Source organism: Salvelinus alpinus, chromosome 17 (assembly GCF_045679555.1).
Source record: "Salvelinus alpinus chromosome 17, SLU_Salpinus.1, whole genome shotgun sequence".
In the NCBI taxonomy this organism is placed as follows: domain Eukaryota; kingdom Metazoa; phylum Chordata; class Actinopteri; order Salmoniformes; family Salmonidae; genus Salvelinus; species Salvelinus alpinus.
In genome coordinates, this window is record NC_092102.1 from 15,060,567 (window position 1) to 15,087,034 (window position 26,468).

Here is a 26,468-nt window from a genome sequence, read left to right on the forward strand (position 1 = left end):
GGAATGGTGCACAGACGCACGCACGCACGCACGCACCAGCTGGCTCCAGCAGACCAGCTGGCGGGAGTGTTTACGGACATATTCCATCTCTCCCTTTCCCAGTCTGCTGTCCCCACTTGCTTCAAGATGTCCACCATTGCTTTCTTGGGGGCAGGAACAAAGGTAACTGAACTAAATGACTATTGCCCCATAACATTCACCTCTGTCATCATGAAGTGCTTTGAGAGGATATTTAAGGACCAAATCACCTCTACCTGACACCCACTTCAATTTGCTTACTGCCCCAATAGATCCACAGACGATGCAATCGCTGCCCTATCTGTACAAGAGGAATACCTATGTAAGAATGCTGTTCATTGACTATAGCTCAGCATTCAACACCATAGTGCGCTCCAAGCTCATCACCCCGCCCAACTGGGTCCTTGACTTCCTGACGGGCCACCCTAGGTGGTGAAGGTAGGAAACAACACCTCTACTTCGCTTATCCTCAACACAGGGGCCCCACAAGGGTGCGTTATCAGCCCTCTCCTGTACTCCCTGTTCAACCATGACTGCGTGGCCATGCCGGCCTCCAACTCAATTATCAAGTTTGCAGACGACACAACAGTAGTAGGCCTGATTACCAACAATGACGAGACAGCCTACAGGGATGAGGTGAGGACCCTGGGAGAGTGGTGCCAGGAAAATACCCCCCCCCCCCCCAAAAAAGAAGAGTTGATTGTGGACTTCAGGAAACAGCAGAGGGAGCAAGCCCCATCCACATAGACGGGATCACAGTGGAGAAGGTGGAAAGCTTCAAGTTCCTCGGCATACACATCACTGACAATTTGAAATGGTCCACCCACACAGACAGTGTGGTGAAGGCACAGCAGCGCCTCTTCAACCTCAGGAGGCTGAAGAAATCGGTCTTGGCACCTAAAAACCTCAAACTTCTACAGATGCACAATTGAGAGCATTGTGTCGGGCTGTATCACCGCCTGGTACGGCAACTGCACCACCCACAAATGTAAACGCTCTCAAGAGGGTGGTGCGGTCTGCCCAACGCATCACCGGTGACAAACTACCTACCCTCCAGGACACCTACAGCACCCAATGTCACAGGAAGGCCAAAAAGATCAAGGACATCAACCACCCGAGCCAAGGCCTGTTCACTGCACTATCATCCAGAAGGCGAGGTCAGTACAGGTGCAAGGCTGGGACCGAGAGACTGAAAAACAGCCATCAGACTGTTAAATAGCCATCACTAGCCGGCTACCACCCAGTTACTCAACCCTGTACCTTAGAGGCTGCTGCCCTATGTACATAGACATGGAACACTGGTCACTTTAATAAATGGAACACTGGTCACTTTAATAATGGAACACTAGTCACTTTAATAATGGAACACTAGTCACTTTAATAATGTTTACATACTGCTTTACTCATCTCATATGTATATACTGTATTCTATTCAACTGTATTGTAGTCAATGCCACTCCGACATTGCTCGTCCTAATATTTATATATTTCTTAATTCCATTCTTTTACTTTTAGATGTGTATATTGTTGTGTGTTGTTAGATATTACTGCACTGTTGGAGCCAGGATGTGACCGATACAATTGGATTTGACACACACACACACACCCACCCACCCACCCCACAGTCTCCTGGGTCATTTGAGGCCCTGATCGACAGAAAGGAAAACCCCTACCTTCCTCCCAGAGATGGAATAATGGGGGGTATGCAGGAAACGGGGTTAACCCAGAGATATACAGTACGGTCACCCAACCTTCCTCCCAGAGATGGAATAATGGGGGGTATGCAGGAAACGGGGTTAACCCAGAGATATACAGTACGGTCACCCAACCTTCCTCCCAGAGATGGAATAATGGGGGGTATGCAGGAAACGGGGTTAACCCAGAGATATACAGTACGGTCACCCAACCTTCCTCCCAGAGATGGAATAATGGGGGGTATGGAGGAAGCGGGGTTAACCCAGAGATATACAGTCACCCTACCTGATCTCCACAGAGTTATGGGTGTGTGAGTGTATGTAATCTCCCACTACAGGCTCATACAGTAGATGCTGATATGAAACGACACAGCAGTCTCCGCCCGCTGCAGTCTTCAGCATGCTTCCTGAGAACAACCTCAAACAGCCCTGATCAAAAAGGCAGGTATGAGAGATGTGGCCACATACAGCACGGCGTCTGTCAGAGAAGACTGCAGTGCACCAGCAAAGAACTGCCAAGAAACACAGATAACCACGCGCGCGCAAGGAAGTGAGATGGAACACTCTCCGAGTCGGAGCATCATCACCAAGCTTGCAGAGCATGGAATCCTCAAATAACCCCATTTCCGAGATAAGTAAACATGTGGCACCAAAGCAGACTATACGATCTTACGCAGTAAGATTGAGTAGAACAGCGTCAAAACGGGAGGACAGTATAGTATCGCACAGGAAGTGGAATCTTCTCAGTCAGTGTTCAACAATGGTCTGAACGAGAGGGAAGGGACGTATACACCACAGCCCTGTCCAACCATGCTGAGGGGACAGCCAGAGCTGAAAGGGGACCATTAGCGGCATGGCAGACCCGTTGGGCCAGAGGAGAGAGCGGAGCAGACCCGTTGGGGCTGGCCAGAGGAGAGAGCGGAGCAGACCCGTTGGGGCTGGCCAGAGGAGAGAGCGGAGCAGACCCGTTGGGGCTGGCCAGAGGAGAGAGCGGAGCAGACCCGTTGGGGCTGGCCAGAGGAGAGAGCGGAGCAGACCCGTTGGGGCTGGCCAGAGGAGAGAGCGGAGCAGACCGGGGTTGGACCACTGAAGGGTCCTCGTTATGTAAAGCCTGTGGGGCACCCGGGGCTACAATGGCCCTTTTGTGTGGTCTCGCTGAGAGGAAGAGCCGCAGGCTAACACTGTGTGCCCCGGATCACACCTATTCACTGAAACCCACTGTGCCAAATGACCAACACTAACATTCACACAGAGGCAAACCGTGCCAATGGGAGCCAGGGTGCTGCCTCTCCAAGCCAACATCAGCCCCAGGCCACCACCTCACCATCCTCTAGCCAGAGCCTCTAGCTTTAACCATCACAATCAGTACTGCAATATGTAGATATTGTCCGAAGAACCTCAATTTCAAGCGGTCTCATCTAAACATACACTACCGTTCAAAAGTTTGGGGTCACTTGGAAATGGCCTTGCTTTTGAAAGAAAAGCAAAAAATGTTGTCCATTAAAATAACATCAAATTTATCAGAAATACAGTGTAGACATTGTTAATGTTGTAAATGACTATTGTGGCTGGAAACGGCAGAATGTTTATGGAATATCTACATGGGCCCATTATCAGCAACCATCACTCCTGTGTTCCAATGGCACGTTGTGTTAGCTAATCCGAGTTTATCATTTTAAAAGGCTAATTGATTATTAGAAAACCCTTTTGCAATTATGTTAGCACAGCTGAAAACTGTTGTGTTAATTAAAGAAGCAAAAAACTGGCCTTCCTTAGACTGTTTCAATTACAGGCTCAAAATGGCCAGAAACAAAGACCTTTCTCCTGAAACCTGTCAGTCTATTCTTGTTCTGAGAAATGAAAGCTATTCCATGCGAGAAATTGCCTAGAAACTGAAGATCTGGTACAACGCTGTGTACTACTCCCTTCCCAGAACAACACAAACTGGCCCTAACCAGAATAGAAAGAGGAGTGGGAGGCCCCGGTGCACAACTGAGCAAGAGGACAAGTACATTAGAGTGTCTAGTCTGAGAAACAGACGCCTCACAAGTCCTCAACTGGCAGCTTCATTAAATAGTACCCGCAAAACACCAGTCTCAAAGAACAACACTCTCAGGGAACGAGTCAGAAACGGAATACATGCATGCAGAGTCAGTGGTTGTGGCCATAGAATTCCTATAGAATGGAATTGTGTTTGTTGTGCCCCACTGTGCCCCAGAGAGGAGATGAGAGCAGAATACCATAGAAATAGATAGACTTCTATTGCTTTCATTTCCATACAGAACACTGCAACGAATAGACATTTTTCCACAGGACATGGAGTGTTACTAAGTCGACAGCACCAATAGTCAAACAGGCACCAGTCAACAACAGCACTCTTTCAACAGCAGTCTTCTTTCAGCCATTTAGCCAGGGTTAATGACCTGAGGAAACACGTCACACTGTTGTCTTGAGTCAGTGTTCAACAAGCATGCCGCACAAACACACACCAGCCTGAAGTGCTCAACAAGCATGTCAGAACGTCGACAGTGATCCTTTTAGTTCCACCGAGGATGGGCCGGCATAAGCCCTCTCACTAATCTAAATGTCTAGAAAACAACTTAGAGAGCACATGGATGGACTACAGGGGGTGGGGGGCAGGGAGAGTTGTCTATGAATTCTAATGTCAGGGGTTAGGGAGACTTGTCTATTAGTATGCGATGTGTGAGCCTGAACCACACACACGAGTATGTGAGTGGAGTGGAGCGAGGAGCGGAGCATGCCCAATTTGACTGGAGCGGAGCGAGATTCCTCAGCCTTCTCTCCCGCTCCAATAGCGCTCACTTCACAAGCTCAGGGCATGCCCCGGCCCAGCATGCATTTGTAGTCTACTTGTGTGCTGCTATAGTCCCTTGCTTTATCTACTGTCATGGAGTTCACTAAATATTTTCATTAAGAAACAGATAAAACAGACAGGTGTTAAATCAAAGCGACTTACAAAGATGAGGAGCAAGAGCGGGAGTGTGGTGATGTAGTGTCCACAACTAAATAATCATTGTGGGATCTGAAAAGACACATATCCCGAAAGCATGATGGCGTACTTACTACTGTACGTGCACATGCTAGGTGGAACAAACGAGATGGGTAGATAACTGTGTCAATGTAGCAAAGTATTTATAAACAAAATCAGATCTCTTAAGTTTCCTTCATTTTGTTCTATTATCTACACAATAGGCCATAATATTGGCATATTCCAATATTTCAAGAAGCTTTCCGTTTTGATTGGGTTATTTTGCCTAAAAATCTTCAAGCCTACCTAGAATTTAAAAAAAATGCAATTTATAGACTAATGCAATTTATAGACTAATGATTTAATGCAACTAAATGTTTAAATGCTGAGTGCTTTAGGGCCCTACCGGCCTATTGTGTTGCACTCTCAAATGCTTGACGATGTATTTGTAGGCTATAGCCTTGAAATAATATAACCTGAATAATTCATTTCCGTTCTTTCTTAGGCTCCCCGTCTGGCTCCTGACCTATTTAGAGTGTTTATATGCTGTTTAATAGGACATGTAGCCTATTTGAAATGATGAGCGTTTCTTACATTCACCATTTCATGTTTATTATAATACATTTCACTCAAATCATATGGATTTGTTCCAATACTTCAAAAGCAATTGGTAGGCCCAGGTAGTCACAAAAATTGATGGGCGTTGGTTAAATTGTAAATTTAATGAATGGAGAGCCATTTTTCTTTTTTCTGTGAGCAAGGAGCGGGATTTCCGACCGCTGAACCACACAGACACACACAGAGAGAGAGAGTAGGTGAGTGATGCTGAGTGCTCTCCCAAACAGGGAAGCACAGAGGAGGAAACATATACAAGTTTGATGTTTCCTCCACCTCCAGACAAACAGGCCAGTTCCAGGGCCTCTGATCAATATTTCAACTCACAAGCCCTGAACTAGGTGGGGTGAACTAGGTGGGGTGAACTAGGTGGGGTGAACTAGGTGGGGTGAACTAGGTGGGGTGAAAGGGACAGACAAGGACAGGGCACTGACCAGGTATCAGTACACTAGCGTCTCCATACTATTTCACAACCTTCATTACTTCTAAGACTCTTTCCCTACCCCAGCAGACCTATTGATCGCTCCACATCCATTCCCTGCTACATCAATCTATACTGTAAACTGACTGGCTGGCTGGCTTGTTGACTGAAGGAGACGGCATGTGACTCAGTGGGCATGTTCTATTGGCTTCTGTACAAGTGACACTTAGCAGTGAGGAAGCTGCAGCATCTACCTGTCCTTTCATCCAGGCCAGCCCAGGGTCGAGACATTCCTAACCCTCCACTCTCCTCCGTCAGTCTCTGCCTGGTCTGGAGACATGCCCGGACATGACCCTGTCCTAATCCTCCACCTGGACAGTGCCACAAATGGCACCCTATTCCCTATGCGGTGCACTACCTCCGACCAGGTCCCATATGGCTCTGGTCAAAAGTAGTGAGCTAGGGAATAGGGGTGCCATTTTCTGGAGCACGGTTTCCATGTGTTCGATGACATTCCCGAGTCCGTTCCAGCCATTATTATGAGCCGTCCTCCCATCAGCAGCCTCCACTGGTGTAGGCCGTTGTTTGCCGTCTCCGTAGAGAAAGGGGGAGAGCCAGAGTGGTGAGCAAACAGACCCAAACACTGGCAGTATGTGCTAAACACACAGAAGGATTAACTAATAAGAGTAGCAAACAGCCACAGACTGGCTCATGTACGCATGCATACTAATGACTGTACACATGAATGGACAAAGCCATCGATCACGTGATACCAGTGGAGGCTGCTGAGGGGAGGACTGGCGTCAAACACCTGGAAACCAACGTTGGATTTATTTGATACCATTCCACCTCTTCTGCTCCAGCCATTACCACGAGCCCGTCCTCCCAAATTAAGGTGCCACCAACCTCCTGTGCGTGACACCGTTCAGTCCTGTGCGGAGACTCAATAGCACATTGAAGCCAAATGCAGTTGGTTAAGATGGCGTCTCATGGAGCCCTACTGTAACATACGCAGTTTGAGCTACTCCAGGAAGTGACGTTGCAGGCTAGCTCAGTCCCTCTCACTGACTAACTCAAATTGACGGCTGCCCGGGGTACTGCTGGGTGCCATTAGCAACTCAATTACCCTTATACAGTTGCGGCCAAATATATTGGCACCCTTGCACTTTTCTTTAATAATTTCCCATTTCTCCTAAAATAAGTTGACATTGAAGAAAAACTGTTGGTCTTCACACTTTGTTATTTGGTTTTTCAACATTGCAGAACCAATTATATTTTGTTACGTTAAGTTTACAATATTTATTTAGAAAATAAAAGACAAATGTATTGGCACCCCGTAGCTAGTACTTGGTTGCACAGCCTTTGGCCAAGCTAACTGCCAACAAATGCTCATTGTAGCTATAATAAGCTTGGTACACCTTTCTACGAGCACTCTTCAGCAGACCACATTTCAGCTCGAGTCATAGGTCATGGGTGTGATTAAGATCTGGACTCGGACACTGTCCACTCCAGAGTTTCATATTGAACCAATACAGGGTGCTTTTGATGTGCGTTTGGGGTCGTTGTCCTACTGGAAGACCCACAGCCTTCAAACAGAGACAGTTTTTGGACACCGGGTTGAACATTTCATCAGATCTTGCACAGAGTCAAGGTGTCCAGTCCCAAAGCAACGCATTATCGAACCTTCCACATACACACACACACACACACACTAGCGCGAGGGCACACATGCACAACCTAGAATGTTCACGCATACACAAACACGTGAGCACTAATATTAACAACATACAGGCTAATCTTTTGATTCCGTTAACTGCCACCAATAGCCTATACTGCAACACTCTGATATTATCTTCACCAGGAATGAAAAGTGATAACAGGACGGGACTAGTGGGTCATAAACCCAGCTTTACAACACTGTACGTCCTAGTTCCTGACTAGCCAGATATACAGAGCAACATGACGCAACACAACCATAACGACAAGACAATCAACTAATTCTGGTCCCAGAATCGAGCATACAAATTAATATGATGACTTTTCAAAATCTCTTGCCTCAAGTAGGTTGCCGGTGCTTTCAATCGATTTTCCTTTCAAAATTACTGGAATTTATTATTGGTCCCAGGTCTGTTGGTGCCGTCTTGCCAATGACCATAAGAGCAAAAACAGATCAGGCTATAAAGAAGGGCGTGCATAAATCATGGAGGGTTTCCATTTTGGAATGGGAGCAGAGGGGGACACTACCCTGACCCCATTCTCTTTCCCTGTCAATTAAACACTAGTGTGGAGATTATATGAGAGGCCTTGCCCACTTACTGGCCTCTTCTGTGTAGGTAGGTGTAGAGCGAGAGAGAGAGAGAGAAAAAGAGCGAGAGAAAGAAAGAGCTGTCGGAAGTTCTTTAAATCTTCAGAGATGTGTGTGAATGCCTCAGCTGCCCAGTAACACAGTAGGCAGGACAAAACCTGGCCATAACCCACGTTTTAAACACCCTTCCACCACCCCTCAACCTCCCACACCCAGTCACCATATTACCCTGTCACTCAAATGGATTGTAAAATGTATTGTACTGCGATAACTTCCTCCCTTGCCTGCCTCCTACTCTGGCTCCCTCACTCCCCTTGTCAACAACTTCTGGATAATTCTTTGAACACAGCGAATGACAGAAGCGCGCTTTGACACATCGGCACCAGGCTAGGGTCCACTTGGATTGCGCAAGCTGGCAGTTTGTTCAAGCAAACACTGGGATGCTTGTGAAATGGTGAGGCTTTTCATGAAATTGGGAGGCTCACACACACACTCAAACAACGTCGCAGCAGAAGGTTCTGGCAAACACACTGTCACTGGTGTGTGTGTGTGTGTGTGTGTGTGTGTGTGTGTGTGTGTGTGTGTGTGTGTGTGTGTGTGTGTGTGTGTGTGTGTGTGTGTGTGTGTGTGTGTGTCTGTGTGTGGTAGTCCATCCTCACGGGGACAGATGGACCGGCGTGCTCGACCGGGGACAGGCGCTGCGGGTCATGTCTCGATGACATCGGCAGAACGTTGCGCAAGGCAGGGAATCTGTCCCTTTAACCTACTTCACACAAATGTCACTTCAACTCTTATCTCCCCCCCATTTCTGCTCAATGTGTTCCTGCTAGAATTCTACTAAGCCGGATTATGAACACATAAAACTTAAGCAGAATTGTAAACACAAAACTAAAGCGGAAGTAATAAACACATTAAAAAAAAGAGGAATTATAAATGCATAAAACAAAAAGAATATTCCAAAGAAAAATAAAGAGGCCATATCTTTCTTGGTATAAGATAGCTAGGACTGTGTGGACCTGTCAGTTCTAATGTGTTCTGGTCTTTCCAGAGCCTGTCGGTGTTCTAGGACGTTGGTCCGCAGAGACTCGTTTGTTTGGCGCCAATATTTGTTGTTGGGGAACGCACCAAACCAACAAAAACATGTCCCAGTATAATAGAAACATCATGACATCAAAAATGTTTGACTAATATCACTCAATTTCAGCTTTATGAATCCTCTGTTCTCGTCCTTTATCTCTCCAGTACACCCCCCCCCCCCCCCACCCCAAACTGTAATCTCTTCTCTTTTCCAATAAACACTGTCTTCCTCCATCAGCTGCTTTAATGAGATGGCCTCCGTTATCACAATGGCTCCTCTTCTCTCTGGGGGAAAAAAGTCATTAATTTATCAAATCAGGCCCTAGAGGCCCTAAATCAGCCCAGGCTCTGAGGCCACTTCCCCGGCTCTGGCTGGCAGAGCGGAGCATTTATCCAGACAGCCAACCGGGCCGACAGAAAGGAGGAGAATCCCATCATCAAATCCAATCCCTATTAATTAGAGCCATAGAGAGGACATTATTGAGGCTTCTCATTGTGGAACCAGACAAAAAGATAAGAGCCACACAGAGGGGACATATTGGCTGTCTGAAATGGCCTCCTATTTCCTGGCCAAAAGTAATGCACTATATACGGAATACGTTGTCATTTCGGACAGCTATTGAGTTCATAGTGTCGCATTGTGGAACCAGACAGAAAACACAGTCACTGGCTGCAACAGGATTGGCTGGCCCAGTGTTCTGTAGGAGCTAGGAAGGACCCCAGAAAGCTGCGCGCGTGTTTGTGTGTGTTACCTCGACAGTGTGGCCCCTCGTCCCAGCCGTCAGTGCAGTCAGGGCTCCCATCACACAGCCTGCTCATGTGGACACACACATCTGTCCCCAGACACTCAAACTCATTGGCCGGACACCGGGACACTCTGTGTGGACCTGCAACACAAAATGCACAGCAGACAGACACACACATTAGTCCGAGATCAAAAAGTACCACAGGAACGAGTAAAAGTCGTAGGATGGCACCCTGCAAACACGACTACATTTACAAATATCAGCTTAAAACACATCCTCAAAACGAATCAGGGACTTTTAAAAATGTTTAAAAATGTGTTCAAAAGACGAGAACATCTTCAAAAAGGGTAAATCAGAGTGTCGTTCAGCCAGTCGGCCTCAGCCAGACCGCTATAGAGATGTGTTTAGTGTTAAATAGGTCCTGCCAGGCTGTAGCCTCACCATTCATTGGGCGTGCTGTGATAAGTAGTGGACTGATGGCAGTGTATTAGGCCGGCAGGGCAGGGGCATCTAGCGGTTTGCGTTTCCTTTGTCAAGACTTGGGCCACGAGCTGACCGTACAGAACAGCTCTGTATATTGCTTAAAGATCGTCGTGTTGCCACGGCGCTGAGAGGATCTTAGAGCTCCTAGCTAGGCTGCTGTTTTACGTTCTGCTCTTTAACAGAAAATAAACATGTCAACGTACCTGTTCCCGCAGGCACACACGGTAAGTTAGAATTCAAAACCACAACCCTAACAACGAACGTCAAAAAAGAAAACGCTTGTTAGATGGGACCAAAGTTCTGTGTACAGGGAAACACACTGAATAAACAACTCAATTTCAGACAGGAACGCTTTGTCATGAAACGAAAACAGTGACAAAGGAATATTGTATATTACAGTCAACAATGGTAAAGAATACCAAGTGGTCTCTCTCTCGCTCTCTCTTCCTCTCCAGAAGAAACTAGGATTTCTCATCTGTCTCTCTCTCTCTTTTTGCCTCCCTCTCAATTCAATGGGCTTTATTGGCATGGGAAACACATGTTTACATTGCCAAAGCAAGTGAAATATATAAAACAAAAGTTAAATGAACAAAATATACAGTAAACATTACACTCACAAAAGTTCCAAAAGAATAAAGACATTTCAAATGTCATATTATGTCTATATACAGTGCTGTAATGATGCACAAATAGTTAAAGTACAAAAAGGGAAAATAAATAAATATGGGTTGTATTTACAATGGTGTTTGTGCCTCACTGGTTGCCCTTTTCTTGTGGCAACGGCAACAGGTCACAAATCTTGCTGCAACAGGTCACAAATCTTGCTGCTGTGATAGCACACTGGTATTTCAACCAATAGATATGAGAGTTTATCAAAACTGGATTTGTTTTTTCAAATTCTTGTGGATCTGTGTAATCTGAGGGAAATATGGGTCTCTAATATGGTCATACATTTGGCAGGAGGTCAGGAAGTGCAGCTCAGTTTCTACCTCATTTTGTGGACAGTGTGCACATAGCCTGTCTTCTCTTGAGAGCCAGGTCTGCCCACTGAGTCTGTACATAGTCAAAGATTTCCTTCATTTTGGGTCAGTCACAGTGGTCAGGTATTCTGCCACTGTGTACTCTCTTTTTAAAGCTAAATAGCATTCTAGTTTGCTCAGGTTTTTGTAAAATCTTTCCAATGTGTCAAATAATTATCTTTTTGTTTTCTCATGATTTGGTTGGGTCTAATTGTGTTGCTGTTCTGGAGCTCTGTGGGGTCTATTTGTGTTTGTGAACAGAGCCCCAATACCAGCTTGCTTAGGGGGCTCTTCTCCAGGTTCATTTCTCGGTAGGTGATGTCTTTGTTAAGGAACGTTTGGGAATCGCTTCCTTTTGTTGTAAATTTTTGGGGGATTTTGATAATTAGCAGGTATCAGCCTAATTCTGCTCTGCATGCATTATTTGGTGTTTTACGTTGTACACAGAGGATTTTTTTGCAGACTTCTGCATGCAGTCTCTCAATTTGGTGTTTGTCCCATTTTGTCAAATTCTTGGTTGGTGAGCGGACCCCGGACCTCACAACCATAAAGGGCAATGGGTTCTATAACTAATTCAAGTATTTTTAGCCAGATCCTAATTGGTATGTCAAATGTTATATTCCTTTTGATGGCATAGAAGGCCCTTCTTGTCTTGTCTCTCAGACCGTTCACAGCTTTGTGGAAGTTACCTGTGGCGCTGATGTTAAGGCCAAGGTATGTATAGTTTGTGTGCTCTAGAGCAATGGTATCTAGAGGGAATTTGTATTCGTGGTCCTGGCGACTGGACTTTTTTTGGAACACCATTATTTTTGTCTTACTGATATTTACTGTCAGGGCCCAGGTCTGGCAGAATCTGTGCAGAAGATCTAGGTGCTGCTGTAGCCCCTCCTTGGTCGGGGACAGAAGCACCAGATCAGCAAACAGTAGACATTTGACTTCAGATTCTAATAGGGTGAGGCCGGGTGCTGCAGACTGTTCTATTGCCCTCGCCAATTCATTGATATACATGTTGAAGAGGGTGGGGCTTAAGCTGCATCCCTGTCTCACCCCCTGGCCCTGTGGAAAGAAATGTGTGTTTTTGTCCAATTTAACCACACACTTATTTGTGTACATGGATGTTATGTCGTACGTCGTACGTCCGCATATCATCAACCCCACAGGCCTTTTTGGGTTGGAGGGTTTGTATTTTGTCCTGTAGAGAGAGAGCGAATGACAGCGCGAGTGAGAGAGCGAGAGAAAGCCTTGCCTCCTGCGCAGGAGAAGAAGAAAACATTAGCTTTGGAGTGTCTTGCAAGGTTTGGATTTCATAAGAATAGTTGAAGGTTCTGAATGTGTTATTTTCATTGAGGTGAGGTCAAGTACAACCAGGTGTTTGAAGTTATAACAAAAACTAACATCATAGACTAGCCAAGCCTACTGCAGAGAGAAAGACCTGCATGGGGTAAAGTAGTATTATACGCTGTGTCTCCAAGGTAAATTCATTCTGAAGTCACAACGCAATAACAGATGCCCTCTAAACAGATTATCTGTCATAGACAGTGGATAAAACACGCTACAAATACCCGAGGACATCACTAGTAGCCAGTTTGAAAATGCATCCTTTTCCATTTACGAGCCTTTACGACATTCATGGAGAGTTCTCAGTCTATCATAGCTACAGCCACCACAGAAGGTAGTCACATTTCACAGTCACTGTGCCTCCACCACAGAAACGTCTACGTAGACGCCGCTCTACTTCAGCGTAGTACTACAGCTGGCTCAGCACCAGTGCCGCAGGTACCAGAGCCTTTAGATAGAATGAAATACCTCAATAGTATTTGAATGTAGACGCAGTTCTACCACAGTAATGCGCCGGGCTCAGCAATGGAACAGCAAGTAGTCTTAGTTAGACATAATAAAATAGCTCAATATAAATCTCTGCAAGTAGATCAGCCACTGCAGGGGACACTGCCTCATACCCAGACTTCCCACCACCTTGTCCTCTCAAAGCTCCTGCTTTACATTCAATCAACTCTGAGCCTAGCCATTTCACAATAGACTGCAGGATATGGAATAAACTTGCTAGCCCACAGAATGGATCTGTTTGGCAACACTCCAAACCCGGTGCAGGACACGCTGTTGATTTACTGTTGTCCCAAGCAGTTGTCCATTGCAATCAAAAGGAAAAGAATGGCCTAGGAAAAACTAGATATAGCGGGTAATAAGAATGTCAGAACCCTCTCTAAGCCCGAAAGGTCTGCGTAAGACCTAAGAGTTGCCGGAGGAAAGTAAACAGAAAGGAAAATGAGGAATTTAATAGCAGGGAGCAGGACACAAGACAACCATACCGGATTACACAGTGACTTTAAGATGAGGGTAATAAACGGTGGCCTCTGGCCTGTCTGTTGCAGTCTGGGAAGTTGTTGGCCGTCTATTGAGTGACACAGACCAACTCCCACACCACACAGGCAACGCCTGCCTAGTCACTTCCTCCTTGATCTGTCAGTGGCACCGGTCAGCACATTGCTGTGCAGCAGTGTCAAAGGGAGACTGATCGAGAGCTTCCGGCCTTGCCTTCCGCCACCTCGGGCTCTAGAAAAACACAATTCTGGTTCGAAGCCAAGACAAGCATTTCTTACAACATTCTCGACATGAAAAATGGCTATATTCCTTATAACAATCCGGTATCAATTAACATAATGTGATCCCTGCGACTATTTTCTCTCTGAATGTTGTATGGCTCATGCTTCCTAATGAACAACAGTTACAGATTAGAAAGTACAGAAAATACAACATTAGACAGGGGAGTGCAGTGTGATCACTGCACAATACACATGGTTTAATTCACAATCCATTTCTGTAACTAATTACTCTCCATTCCATTTCAATAGCATAAAGTTGTGCGTGTGCGGGGGAGCCTGATCTTTGGAGAAAGACAAAGAGGGGCGAGTCAGAACAAGGTACGGAGCGTATCGGAGCAGTATGGAGGACTTCGCGTACGGAGAGCTACTGAGATAAATTACATCTCCAATACACATGACTGTTCCCAATGAGGGATAATTACAGCAATCTAATGAACTCCCTCATCACCTAATGGTGATGATACTAAATGGAAGGGGAGGGAATCCTCACTGTTTCTTTAGGGATGTTAATGACTATGGTCTATAGATCTAGTCTACAGTGATCATATCGGTTTCATACCATCTATTTCTTTGTTCCAGATTCATATGTGATTCAGGTGTGAGATGAGACAAGGGGAAATTATACCTTCCCCCTAACCACCTCAGACTCTTTCACCTCCTTCTGTCACCTCAACCAACCCCTACTACACACCCCTACCCCTCGCCCCCCTTCCCCGGCCAGTGTGGTTACATAAAGACCATAAATTGTGATCCCCTGTCGCGCTTTTGTCCTCAGTATAAAGGCCTGGGTTTCTTCCCGTCCTACAGGGGTCCGTGGCTCCACTGCCAGGCCTCTGACTCCCATTCAGAGTGCTGTCAACTGTAATGAACATGTACCTCAGGCAGGGTCAAAGGCATGGCTAGTGACTACACTGGAATCAGAGGCAACGTCCCAAATAGCACCCTACTCCCTATATAAAAAGACACTACATTTGACTGAAGTAGTGCACTATAAAAGGAAATATGGTGCCATTTGAAACGCATTAACAGTGTACCGTACAGTAACTACTCAGTACAAACATATGCGGGGTCTGCCCTGTCTGACCCTACAGTACCAGACCTATAAACACAGCTCTCGTAGAGAGCTTACACACCGAGGACACTTTCCTACCGGAACGAATTAAATCATCCGTGGTGCCAAATTCAGACATATGGAGGTGACATTTAACTAATACGTCCAGTGATCAAATGTCAGAGAGGGTATAGGCTCCTGCAAAACACTGTTATAACTCTTCCGACAAAGTGATTGTCTGAAATGGGGCTTACATGAACATAGCATTTTCTACACAACATCCAACTCCATAAACTCTCTCCCAGACTCCCACCTCGTCTGAATTAATAAATAGCAGAACAGCATTTTATAAATGTTTCATATCTCCAGAGGTTGTTATAAAAGGCAGGATATCATGAGGATATCTCCACGAACATAATGTCAGACTTCTCTTTACAACTTCAGATACAACAAAACAGTCCCTTTGAATATCTCCTAAAATAGCATTGGGGGTGAGTGGTGAGACAGCCAGGAAAAGGGAACAGAGGATGACTAACATGTCTGAAAGGTAAGAAAAAAACCACAGCGGCAATTACACAAGAGGAAAGACTGGAGAAATTAGATTTGAGGACGAGAGAACAGAGGCTTGCTTGCTATGTCTAGATTGTCAGCATGGGTGTAGAGTGGAGAGAGAGATAGAGGGAGAGGCAAGGCGGAGGGAGAAGTGGTGGGGGGGGGGGGGGAGAATGTGTGTGTGTGTTAAAAGATAGCACCAGAAGAGACAGAGGGAAGACAGAAGCGCTGCCTGTCTGGCGCGAGAAAGCCCTGTATTCTCTGGCTACTGACAGGCCTTGGAGGGTGAAGAGGGCTCCGGAGCACCGGGCTGAAGGATTTACAGGGCTATGCTCCTTCCTCTGTGGAAGTCTGTGTGCGTGTGCGCGTGTGTGTCTGGAAGCGTCTGCACCTGCTGCCCCTCCAACCTCTACAGCAGCCACTGTTAATGGGACAATGAGCACGCACACACACGATGGGCAACTGGAGACCCTCCCCCTGCCTCGAACTGTACAAGACCATTTCTCTCTAAAGGGATTATTTTAGCTTTAGAATGCAAACCCACTTCCTGAATGCTGAATACTAGGCCGTGTCCCAAATCTCACCATATCCCCCATATAGTGCACTACTTTTCACCAGAGCCCTATGGGTCCTGGTCAAAAGTAGTGCACTAAATAGGAACCAGGGTGTCAATTGGGACACAACCAGAATCTGGTAATTTTCTGTTGTATAAAAGACCCTTTCCCCCTTGGATAAGCCATTCCCTGACACTCCTTTAGTTCACAGACATTTCCTCCACTGGTTCCTCCATCCCTCCACCGTTTCTCCCCCCCCCCCCACATCTCAGTCCTGTGTGGCTCAGCTGAATGTGGGTTCCGATCCCATGGGGGACCAGTACAAACAAAATATGAAAATGTATGCACTCACTACTGTAAGTCGCTCTGGATAAGAGCATCTGCTAAATGACTAAAATGTCCACCATTCCCTCCACCCCTCTGCAGTCTGCTCTTTCCCTCTTCCCAGGGGGAAGAGTCAGCCGATGCATGACAGACAGACGGCTCAGACAAACGGGGGCCACACACAGACAAACACACACACAGCCTCCAGTCGGGGCTCAAGGGCACAAGATGTACAGATAACCTTGGTGTGGCCTTGCCGCCTGGGGCCTGGCTAGCTCGGGAAGCTGCAGGGAGCAGATAACTCAATCACCCAGCTCTCCAGCTCTCCTCGGAAGCTTCAGGCTACAGCATCTTAACCATCCACCTCCAATGGGGCACTGAGATTGTGTGTGTGTGTGTGTGTGTGTGTGTGTGTGTGTGTGTGTGTGTGTGTGTGTGTGTGTGTGTGTGACTGTAATAATACCACAGCGTGGACACATCACTCCTCTCTGAGCATCTTTATTCTGTACAGGCACGGACCCATCAGCTGTCGTTGTCAATATTACATTCCATCTGTCCAGGCTGTCATTCCATAGGACTGGACCATAGTGTGTCCCCTGATGCTAAACTAGAACAATTACGTAGAGATATAAGCAGAGTTGGAGCTTTCGAGGGGGTCAGCTAGGTGACTTTAGGGAGGCAGTGGTTGTCTTGGAGCCCCCATAGGAACAAGGAAGGGGTTGGTATACCAGAGGGCAAGAGTGCCTCAATAGAACTATAGGGAGTGGCTGGAAGTTAACAAGTGCTAATTGACCATAGTTTTAAAGCTCATTTTCTCCCACTGACTCAATAGAAGCTGTTAACATACCTTCTGAATACAAAGGCAAAGCAATTTACATGATTCAAACGCATCTCGGCCAGCCCATCTTGGACATTAGCATGCTAAATGGAGAAGAGGGGAGGGAGAAAGTTGAACACAGAATTGCGGGGAAGGGTAGTAAATCGTTGCATAAAGTGGCTTAGGTTGGATCAATCAATCGAGAGGGAGAGAGAGAGGGGGGTTTTCATCTAAAGAAGAGAGAGTGCTTACTTACTACGGAGGCCCGTTCAAACATCTGGTCCCAGTTGCTGCATTTCTGAACCAAACCACAATGAACGTGGCTCTGGCATCGCATCACAAGCACCTAATTGCACACAGACTCACAGACTTTTCTTCCGAGTACTTCGCAGAGATCTCAAAACTAGCTGGAACCACCATTATGACACAGCAACTTGCATTGTAAGTTGAATGGCCGCAGTAGGGTTTTTACCTGCAGTATGTACCTCACGAACAGTGGCAGAAATACATTTGAACAGCGTGTTTGGTTCCTTGTATAAAACGCTTACAAAAAAGACGCATCAGTCCTCAATTAGGAGTCGGTTGGATTTCATTCATGCAAAAATACTTTTGTAAGCGTTTGGCCCAGTCGCTTACTTCAGAAGATAACAGAATCGAGCTCTGGTCCTGTAAAATGTCCTAACCTCAGAGTCCATTACACTACAGTATAAACCATTATCCACACAGCAAAGAAATTGGACGAAAAGCAAGGAAATAAATACATTGGGAATTGCATAAGTGGGTATATGCTGACGGTGCTCTATAGCCAAACAGTATACATTGCATCGAGAGAGAGACAGGGGGGCACAATGTAGTTTCACCCAATGAATTTGTGTTTGCTTTTTGATACTTCGCCTACCTGAAATAGATTCACTTCTTCTCTCAAAACACAAAGACATGCACTCAAAAACACACCCACCTTCCTACCCCACTTCTTCAACCCTGTGTGTTTTAAGAGTGCATAAAGTATGTGGATCCCTGGTTGATGCTTTGGTTTTGCTCTTCCTGTTCCTGTCTTCCTGTACTGTGCCATTAGAGGGGATTCCTGAGGTAAGACAGACCCGTTATGTAATGATCTGCTACAGACTTCAAGGAGAAGACAACTTCGTACGCCCCCAGACACACAATCTCCCCATCACAACAGATTCACTTACCGTACATTAGCTGAATAACACGCAGTTTAAATAACTTTTTAGACAAAAAAAAAAAAAAACGCCTTTAGAATCACAAAAGGAAGAATACAGCGAGGAACATGACTCATTGTAGTTCAATCCTGGTATCACTGTGGGCCACTTCCTGAGCCCTGGCTGAGCTTAAGGACACTTGAGGCGAAGTCTTATGTTTCTAAACAATAGGAAGCATGCAGTGTTGCACTGCATGGAGGGAGCCCACAGAGAGGGGTTTATAGGATCACACCTGGAGACACAGGCCTGTACACGCAACAGGCTGATGGTTGTCTGGGAGCATTGACACTCTGGGAGGGAGGAGGGGAGAAGGAAAGCGCGAGAGAAAGAGACCGAGACGGAGGGAGAAAGAGAGGGAGACAAAGAAGGGAAAAAAGAGGGATACAGAGACGGAGAGAGAAAGAGAGGGGGGGATCCTGACTACGGGCCCTGTACCTGGCAACCCGCCAACTTCCTGGCCTCCCCCCTCCTAAAAACGGCCCACAGGCCCCAGACCATCTAGGTGACCGCTGACCCCCCGCTCCTCCTAACAAGGCTATAAGAGAGAACGCTCTACAGTGACTCCCGGCATCAACAACCATCACCACTACTGTATGCCAGAGCCCCATGTTAACTTACAACCTCTCGTTCCTGCCTCACTAGCTCTGTCTGCGTCAGATCTGGGTTTAGATGGTATTTGTTTTGCAACAAAACACTTTAACTGTGCTTGATTGAGCTTACCCGGCACAATGGAACCAACAGAATAGTCCCAAATGTGTAAAGACCGCCCATCTGGTGAACAGACAGGCTCAATCAAACACTCAAAATTATTTGAAAGAAAGCAAATACTATTTGAACCGATGTCTGTCTGAGTCTGTCTTTACCCCCCTCAGGATGATTACAGTGTAGGTAAATGGGGCTGCGTAATGACAGTGCAATAACGGCAATTACAACCCCAGACAGACAGATGGAGTGAGACAGACAGAACAGCAGTGGAGCACTGCTGTCTTCCTGCAGGTTTAGTTCCTGGGCAGGTTCCCAGGGTTGTGGATCAAAGCACAATGATCGTCACCAGACGAACCCACACGCTTTCCGTTAAAAAATCCCCCTCCGCCTGCTATTAAGATGGCCTGCAGGTGAATTTATGGTGATGGTTTTGCTGCAAGGACTATCATTTGGATTACTAGTGGTGGTATTTAAATCTGAAACACGGCGCACTGGTGCTTGGAGTTAAATACACAACCACTACGACTGTGATATGTGGTTGTCCCGCCTAGCTATCTTCAAATGAATGCACTAACTGTCAGTCGCCCTGGATAAGAGAGTCTGCTAAATGATTCAAAAATGTTAAATCCATGATGGTTTTAGTTAACTGGTCGTTGTGTAGGGGTTAGTGGGTGTAATGTTCAGCATGAGAGCTTGGATTCATATAGCCTGGTCCCAGATCTGTTTGTGCTGTATAGCCAACTCCTATATGACAATGACTACAGACAACAAACAGATGTGGGGTCCAGGCTATTGGCTTTGTGTTACTCAGGAGAGAGCGAGAGCGAGAGCGAGAGAGAGGGGAGAGAGGGCAGGGGGTTCCTTGTTGCTTTATTTCTGTTCTTTCACAGTGAGTGGAGAGGCATTTTCCTGATGATATATTGACCTTCTTAAAGAAAGAAGCAAGGCCCATGTTGTCTGCCAGCTTCGCCTGCTCAGTCACAGCGTCTGATTTACTGTACAGAGTACAGCACCAGGGTGATCCGGCAGAGAGCGAGATTGAACGACAGCCAGACGACAGGAGATAAGCAGGGAGGGAAGGGGGGGGGGGAGAGAGAAAGAAGGGGGAGATTGATCAGATGCCATCATTCTTCTATGGATAGAAATATAGAACAGCAACAACAGGGGGGAGAGGGAGGGGGAGAGAGATAGATACTAAAAGGGACGGGGAGAGACGGAAAGAAAAAAAAAGAGAGAAAAAAAAAGAGAGAGATCAGACACCATAATTCTTCTATGGATAGAAAGATAAAACAACAACAAGGGAGAGAGAGAGAAAGAAGAAAAAAGGAACAAGAGAAAAATTGAGAAAGAGAAGTGTGTGTGAATTGAAAATACCTTGGGACACAATCTGCTAGTTAGTAATTAACTGGAACTGGTTATAATGCTGTAATTACAGTACTCTGATTCCCGACAACACACCCACTTGATTGTACTTTGGTCACGGGGGAGGCATGTCAAAACGAAACTATTGGGAAAGAGCAGGGAGTTGTATTTACACCCCCTGACGTTTGAACTAAAAGCTCTGTGTAGAAAGCCAGATCTCTGTAAAGAGAATGAGTGTCTGAGTGTGTTCGTAGAGAACTATTACCAGACCGAGTTAAACCTTTGGATTCAGTAGGCAACTAAACTTTCCACTTTTGGAACAAAACAACGAATGCCTTGAACTCCTTAAATACACAGGTTTGTTTACCCCCCCATCACCTTTACGGTGTGAGTCCAGTATGGACACCAGAGCTACTGCCCCCACAGAGCAACAGTCACTAGACAGGAGGTTGGTGCCATCATGCCCGATCCCTGCCACTCATTGTCATGTTTGGCTTGACAACCACACCGATGGAGTAGAGCACAAACAGATCTGGGACCAGGCTAACCAGTCATTCCTGGGTTGATACTCTGTGTATTTTACTCCTTGTGTTACTTTGTGTTATTATTTTTTTTAAACTCTGCATCGTAGGGAAGAGCTCGTGAGCAAGCATTTCACGGTAAATTCTACACCTGTCGTATTCGGCGCGTGTGACAAACACAATTTGATTTGAGTTATCTGTAGGCCGTCATTGTAAATAAGAATTTGTTCTTAACTGACATGCCTAGTTAAATAAAAGGTTAATTATTATTTAATTTTTTATTTGTCCTGTTCTATTGCCGTTCTGGCATCTACTGCGGTTTTATTTTCCTGGAAAAGGCAACAACGGGATACAACAGAAGTCAACAGAGAACGTCCAACCTGTCTAAGAGAGAGAAATCTACACAAACTGCTGAGTTGATGATATGCGGTTATATCTGTCCTGCTCTTCAGCCTAGTATGGGATTCTGGACATCCCACTGACTGCCTCCACAGAGCCTAGTCACTCCTGGGTTGATATGTGGTTGATATGTGGTAATATCGGTCCTGTTTTGGGGCTCTGGGCCAGACCCTCAGTTACTCATCTCCATATGGTGTTGGAGTGTTTATCGAGAGAGAGAGAGAGAGAGGCCTCATTGTTTACAGCCTGTTAGGCCGAGTGGCTCTCATGCTGTTGGCTTTAAAGTAGGGAAGACGGAGAGAACAGCCAAGGCTGACCTGAACACTGCTGTAGTACTCGTACCTGGGTTCAAACAGGATTTGAAAGATCGCACATACTTAATGCCCACTTGAAGAGTGAAATGAATAGTAAAAGACCTTAAACTCCTGAAAGACTGAACTGCACCCCCCCCCCCCCCCCCCCATCAGTTAGGCTACAAAGCAATTGGATGTAAGTGAAATGTCCATACCACTTATGTAATTTGTTCACATAGACAATGCAGTGTTTCATCTGACTGAAGAGGACAGTGTGGCGAGCAATGTTTCAGCCACCGGCAGCCCATCAAGATCAGTTCAGGTCAATTAAGCCTATCACACAGTCACTACTGTTTCTTCAGCCTCTGTTAAACTGAAGAAACTCCAGCACACCGGTGATCTTGATGTCTGCAGATTTAAAAATGGAGCTGTATGCCAACGTTTCTATTGAAATCTGGCTCTGATCTAGCGTTTGAAATGACCATCAACGTAATAAGTCTCTGAAGGGTCACACTTTATTTGGATAGTCCTGATAGTATGACCATCCGTAGAGCATGTACAGATGGATTATCAACAAACTAGCTGTCGATAAGCACCCGCTTCCTAAAGTTACGGTTACGTTCAGGGTTTAAAATAAGCGTATAAGTGTTAAGGTTAATTTCCGGGATAGCGTTAGTAGCATCAGCTGTCAGAGCAGCTTACCGATCACTGCACCTGTACACAGCCCATCTGTAAATAGCCCACCCAACTACCTCATCCCCATATAGTTTTTTTGTTGTTGCTCTTTTGCACCCCAGTATCTCTACTTGCACATCTATCACTCCATTGTTAATGCTAAATTGTAATTATATCTCCACTATGGCCTATTTATTGCCTTAACTCCCTAATCTTTCTACATTTGCACACACTGTACATAGACATTTCTATTGTGTTATTGACTGTATGTTTGTTTATCCCATGTGTAACTCCGTTGTTTGTGTCACACTGCTTTGCTTTATCTTAGCTTTATCTATGGTCCCGTGTGGCTCAGTTGGTAGAGCATGGCGCTTGCAACGCCAGGGTTGTGGGTTCATTCCCCACGGGGGGTCCAGGATGAATATGTATGAACTTTCCAATTTGTAAGTCGCTCTGGATAAGAGCGTCTGCTAAATGACTTAAAATGTAAATGTAAATCTTGGCCAGGTCGCAGTTGTAAATGAGAACTTGTTCTCAAGCAGCCTACCTGGTTAAATAAAGGTGAAATATATATTTTTTTAAAGTAGATAGTTGAAACGTTACTGATCTACAGATGGACTATCCAAATAATGTGTCACTCTCGGAAGCTCTACATCAAAAGAGATTTCCTGTGCCTTGAGGAATCAGCCATTGTAGGTTTTTTGGCACAGGATTTAGTTCAACGTTTTTTTCCCCAATAACTCAGTGAAAGTCAGAGGTAACATTAGCTTCATGTGCAAGCTGACCTTTCTCGACTCATCCATTAAAGAGGAGTCAGAGTGTTAGCTTGGCATGAGGGATGACGGAGAGGAGAGTGAAGGGGGTTGGAGACTAGACTGTCTAGGCAAGACAAGAAGGACAGGGAGTTGGTAGTGTGTGTTTAGACTAGAGGAGAACCGGGAGTTAGGAGGAGTGTTAGTCAGGCTACACGTTATTAAAGACCCTGCTTTAAGGAGGAATGGAGAGACCTGCTGCTTTTCTTTTACACCCTTTTCCATTTAGGGGATGAAATCAGACCTGGGTTCAACTAGTATGTGTTTCCTTTCAAACACTAGATGAAACTATTCCATATTATTTTAGGATTATTCCATTGGTCCCATTGCTCCAGCCAAGCTCAATCATGTGCAGCTTGACCAATGGGAGAGAGAAAGAGGAAGGAAGTGGAGGAGTATTTTGTACTATTGAACTGTGACTCTTTCTAGTCTATCTCCAGACAATACATTTTAACTCAGACTGAGGAAACAAACATTTGTATAAAAAAAAAGTTAGTCTGGGCTGGGTGTCAAATGTACTCATTGAACTGGCAGATTTGGCGATCTAGAGAGGGATATAGGATACAGCTTGTATCCAGATTAGCTTGCACTGTCTCGCCAACTTTAATGGCCATTGTCACGCCAATGACCACAGTAGTTGGCAAGACAGCACAAACACATCTGGAACAAGGCTAGGATAGGCTACAAGAGAATTTGACAGAGAACTTGTTGACCTATCCATGGATGGGAGACGCATTCAAGCTCAGACACATTGATATGCAGCAATATAAAGGTTCCCTTTCTCAATTTCAACACCAACATTAATGTTTTATTTATCTATTAATGCAACAGAAAATATTTATTGCACTAAGCCATATCATACATTTGGGATCCAAAAGGCCCATCTGTGAGTACTTAACAGTGTTTTTCTCCAGCAATAACAAACGACATCATTCTGGGTGTCAGCCACTTGTAGGGCCCTATAAAATCTGCATTGCGCAGAGAATGCGGACAGAATCACAGAATCCAGACATTAAAACCGAATTCAACAATATTCAAACATTTATTGAACTTCGTAACAACTAAATATATTTAACTTATTAGAAAATGCATTACTTGCCCAAGTTAATAATAAGACATGAACAAAATGCATCAGTGACTCATGTTTTCCTGTAACGTTCTGAAACGGCACAGGAATTCCCCTGTCTGTGTGTTTTTTGTATTTAACCTTTATTTAACCAGGTAGGCTGGTTGAGAACAAGTTCTCATGTACAACTGCGACCTGGCCAAGATAAAGCAAAGCAGTGCGACACATGTAATAAAGAAGCGTACAGTCAATAACACTATAGAAAAAAAAGAAAGTCTATATACAGTGTGTGCAAATGCCGTGAGGAGGTAAGGCCATAGTAGCGAAGTAATTACAATTTAGCAAATTAACACTGGAGTGATAGATGAGCAGATGATGATGTGCAAGTAGAAATACTGGTGTGCAAAAGAAGAGAAAAGTAAATAAAAACAATATGGGGATGAGGTAGGTAGATTGGGTGGGCTATTTACAGATGGGCTATGTACAGCTGCAGCGATCGGTTAGCTGCTCAGATAGCTGATGTTTAAAGTTAGTGAGGGAAATAAGTCTCCAGCTTCAGCGATTTTTGCAATTTGTTCCAGTCATTGGCAGCAGAGAACTGGAAGGAAAGGCAGCCAAAGGAAGTGTTGGCTTTGGGGATGACCAGTGAGATATACCTGCTGGAGCAAGTGCTACGGGTGGGTGTTGTTATCGTGACCAGTGAGCTGAGATAAGGTGGAGCTTTACCTAGCATAGACTTATAGATGACCTGGAGCCAGTGGGTCTGGCGACGAAAATGTAGCAAGGGCCAGCTGACTAGAGCATACAGGTCGCAGTGGTGGGTGGTATAAGGGGCTTTAGTGACAAAACGGATGGCACTGTGATAGACTGCATCCAGTTTGCTGAGTAGAGTATTGGAAGCTATTTTGTAAATGACATCGCCGAAGTCGAGGATAGTCGAGGATAGTCAGTTTTACGAGGGTATGTTTGGCGGCGTGAGTGAAGGAGGCTTTGTTGCGAAATAGGGAGCCGATTCTAGATTTAATTTTGAATTGGAGATGTTTAAAAAAATATATTATATATATATTTTTTTATAATATTTAAAAAAAAATATTATAATAGATATTTTTTTTACACCCTTTTTCTCCCCAATTTCGTGGTATCCAATTGTTAGTAGTTACTATCTTGTCTCAGAGACGAAGGTCGAAAGCCAACACAACCCAACCGCACTGCTTCTTAACACAGCGCACATCCAACCCGGAAGCCAGCCGCACCAATGTGTCGGAGGAAACACTGTGCACCTGGTGACCTTGGTTTGCGTGCACTGCGCCCGGCCTGCCACAGGAGTCGCTGGTGCGCGATGAGACAAGGATATCCCTACCGGCCAAACCCTCCCTAACCCGGACGACGCTAGACCAATTGTGCGTCGCCCCACGGACCTCCCGGTCTCGGCCAGCTGCGACAGAGCCTGGGCGCGAACCCAGAGTCTCTGGTGGCACAGCTAGCGCTGCGATGCAGTGCCCCAGACCACTGCGCCACCCGGGAGGCCCCAAATTGGAGATGTTTAATATGAGTCTGAAAGGAGAGTTCACAGTCTAGCCAGACACCTAGGTATTTGTAGTTGTCCACATATTCTAAGTCAGAACCGTCCAGAGTAGTGATGCTAGTTGGGCGGGCGGGCGGGTGCGGGCAGCGAAAGGTTGAAAAAGTAAGCATTTGGTTTTACTAGCGTTTAAGAGCAGTTGGAGGCCACGGAAGGAGTGTTGTATGGCCTTTAAGCTCATTTGGAGGTTAGTTAACTTCTTGCAACTATAGGGGGTGCTGTTCCGCATTAGCATATTTGGGTCTCCAAATTAAACTGCCTCGTGCTAAATTCTTGATCGTACAATATGCATATTATTGTTATTATTGGATAGAAAACAGTCTATAGTTTCTATAGGAGTTGAAATTTTGTCTCTGAGTGGTACAGAACAATTTTTACAGCACTTTTCATGACAGGGTTCAGATTTCAGAAATTTTTACCTCTGATCTGGGGTCTGTTTATAAGGCCACAGTGAATGCTATGAAGAAACCGACACTGCCTACGTCTTCCTCTGGGTGTCTGTACGTCATCACGTTTTCAATGAAATCGATGGGACGTTCACAGC

At 45.5% G+C, this 26,468-nt stretch overlaps 1 protein-coding gene across 4 annotated transcripts in view; it reads right to left on the minus strand.

Annotated features, from left to right (window-relative positions):
• LOC139542227 (low-density lipoprotein receptor-related protein 1-like) overlaps positions 1-26,468 on the minus strand; it is a 134,929-nt gene that overhangs the window by 69,815 nt on the left and 38,646 nt on the right. For all 4 annotated transcript variants that reach the window (XM_071347407.1, XM_071347406.1, XM_071347410.1 and 1 more), the window contains exon 3: positions 9,872-10,006. In XM_071347407.1, the coding sequence (XP_071203508.1) occupies positions 9,872-10,006 (135 nt within the window). The remainder of the gene's footprint in view (positions 1-9,871; positions 10,007-26,468) is intronic.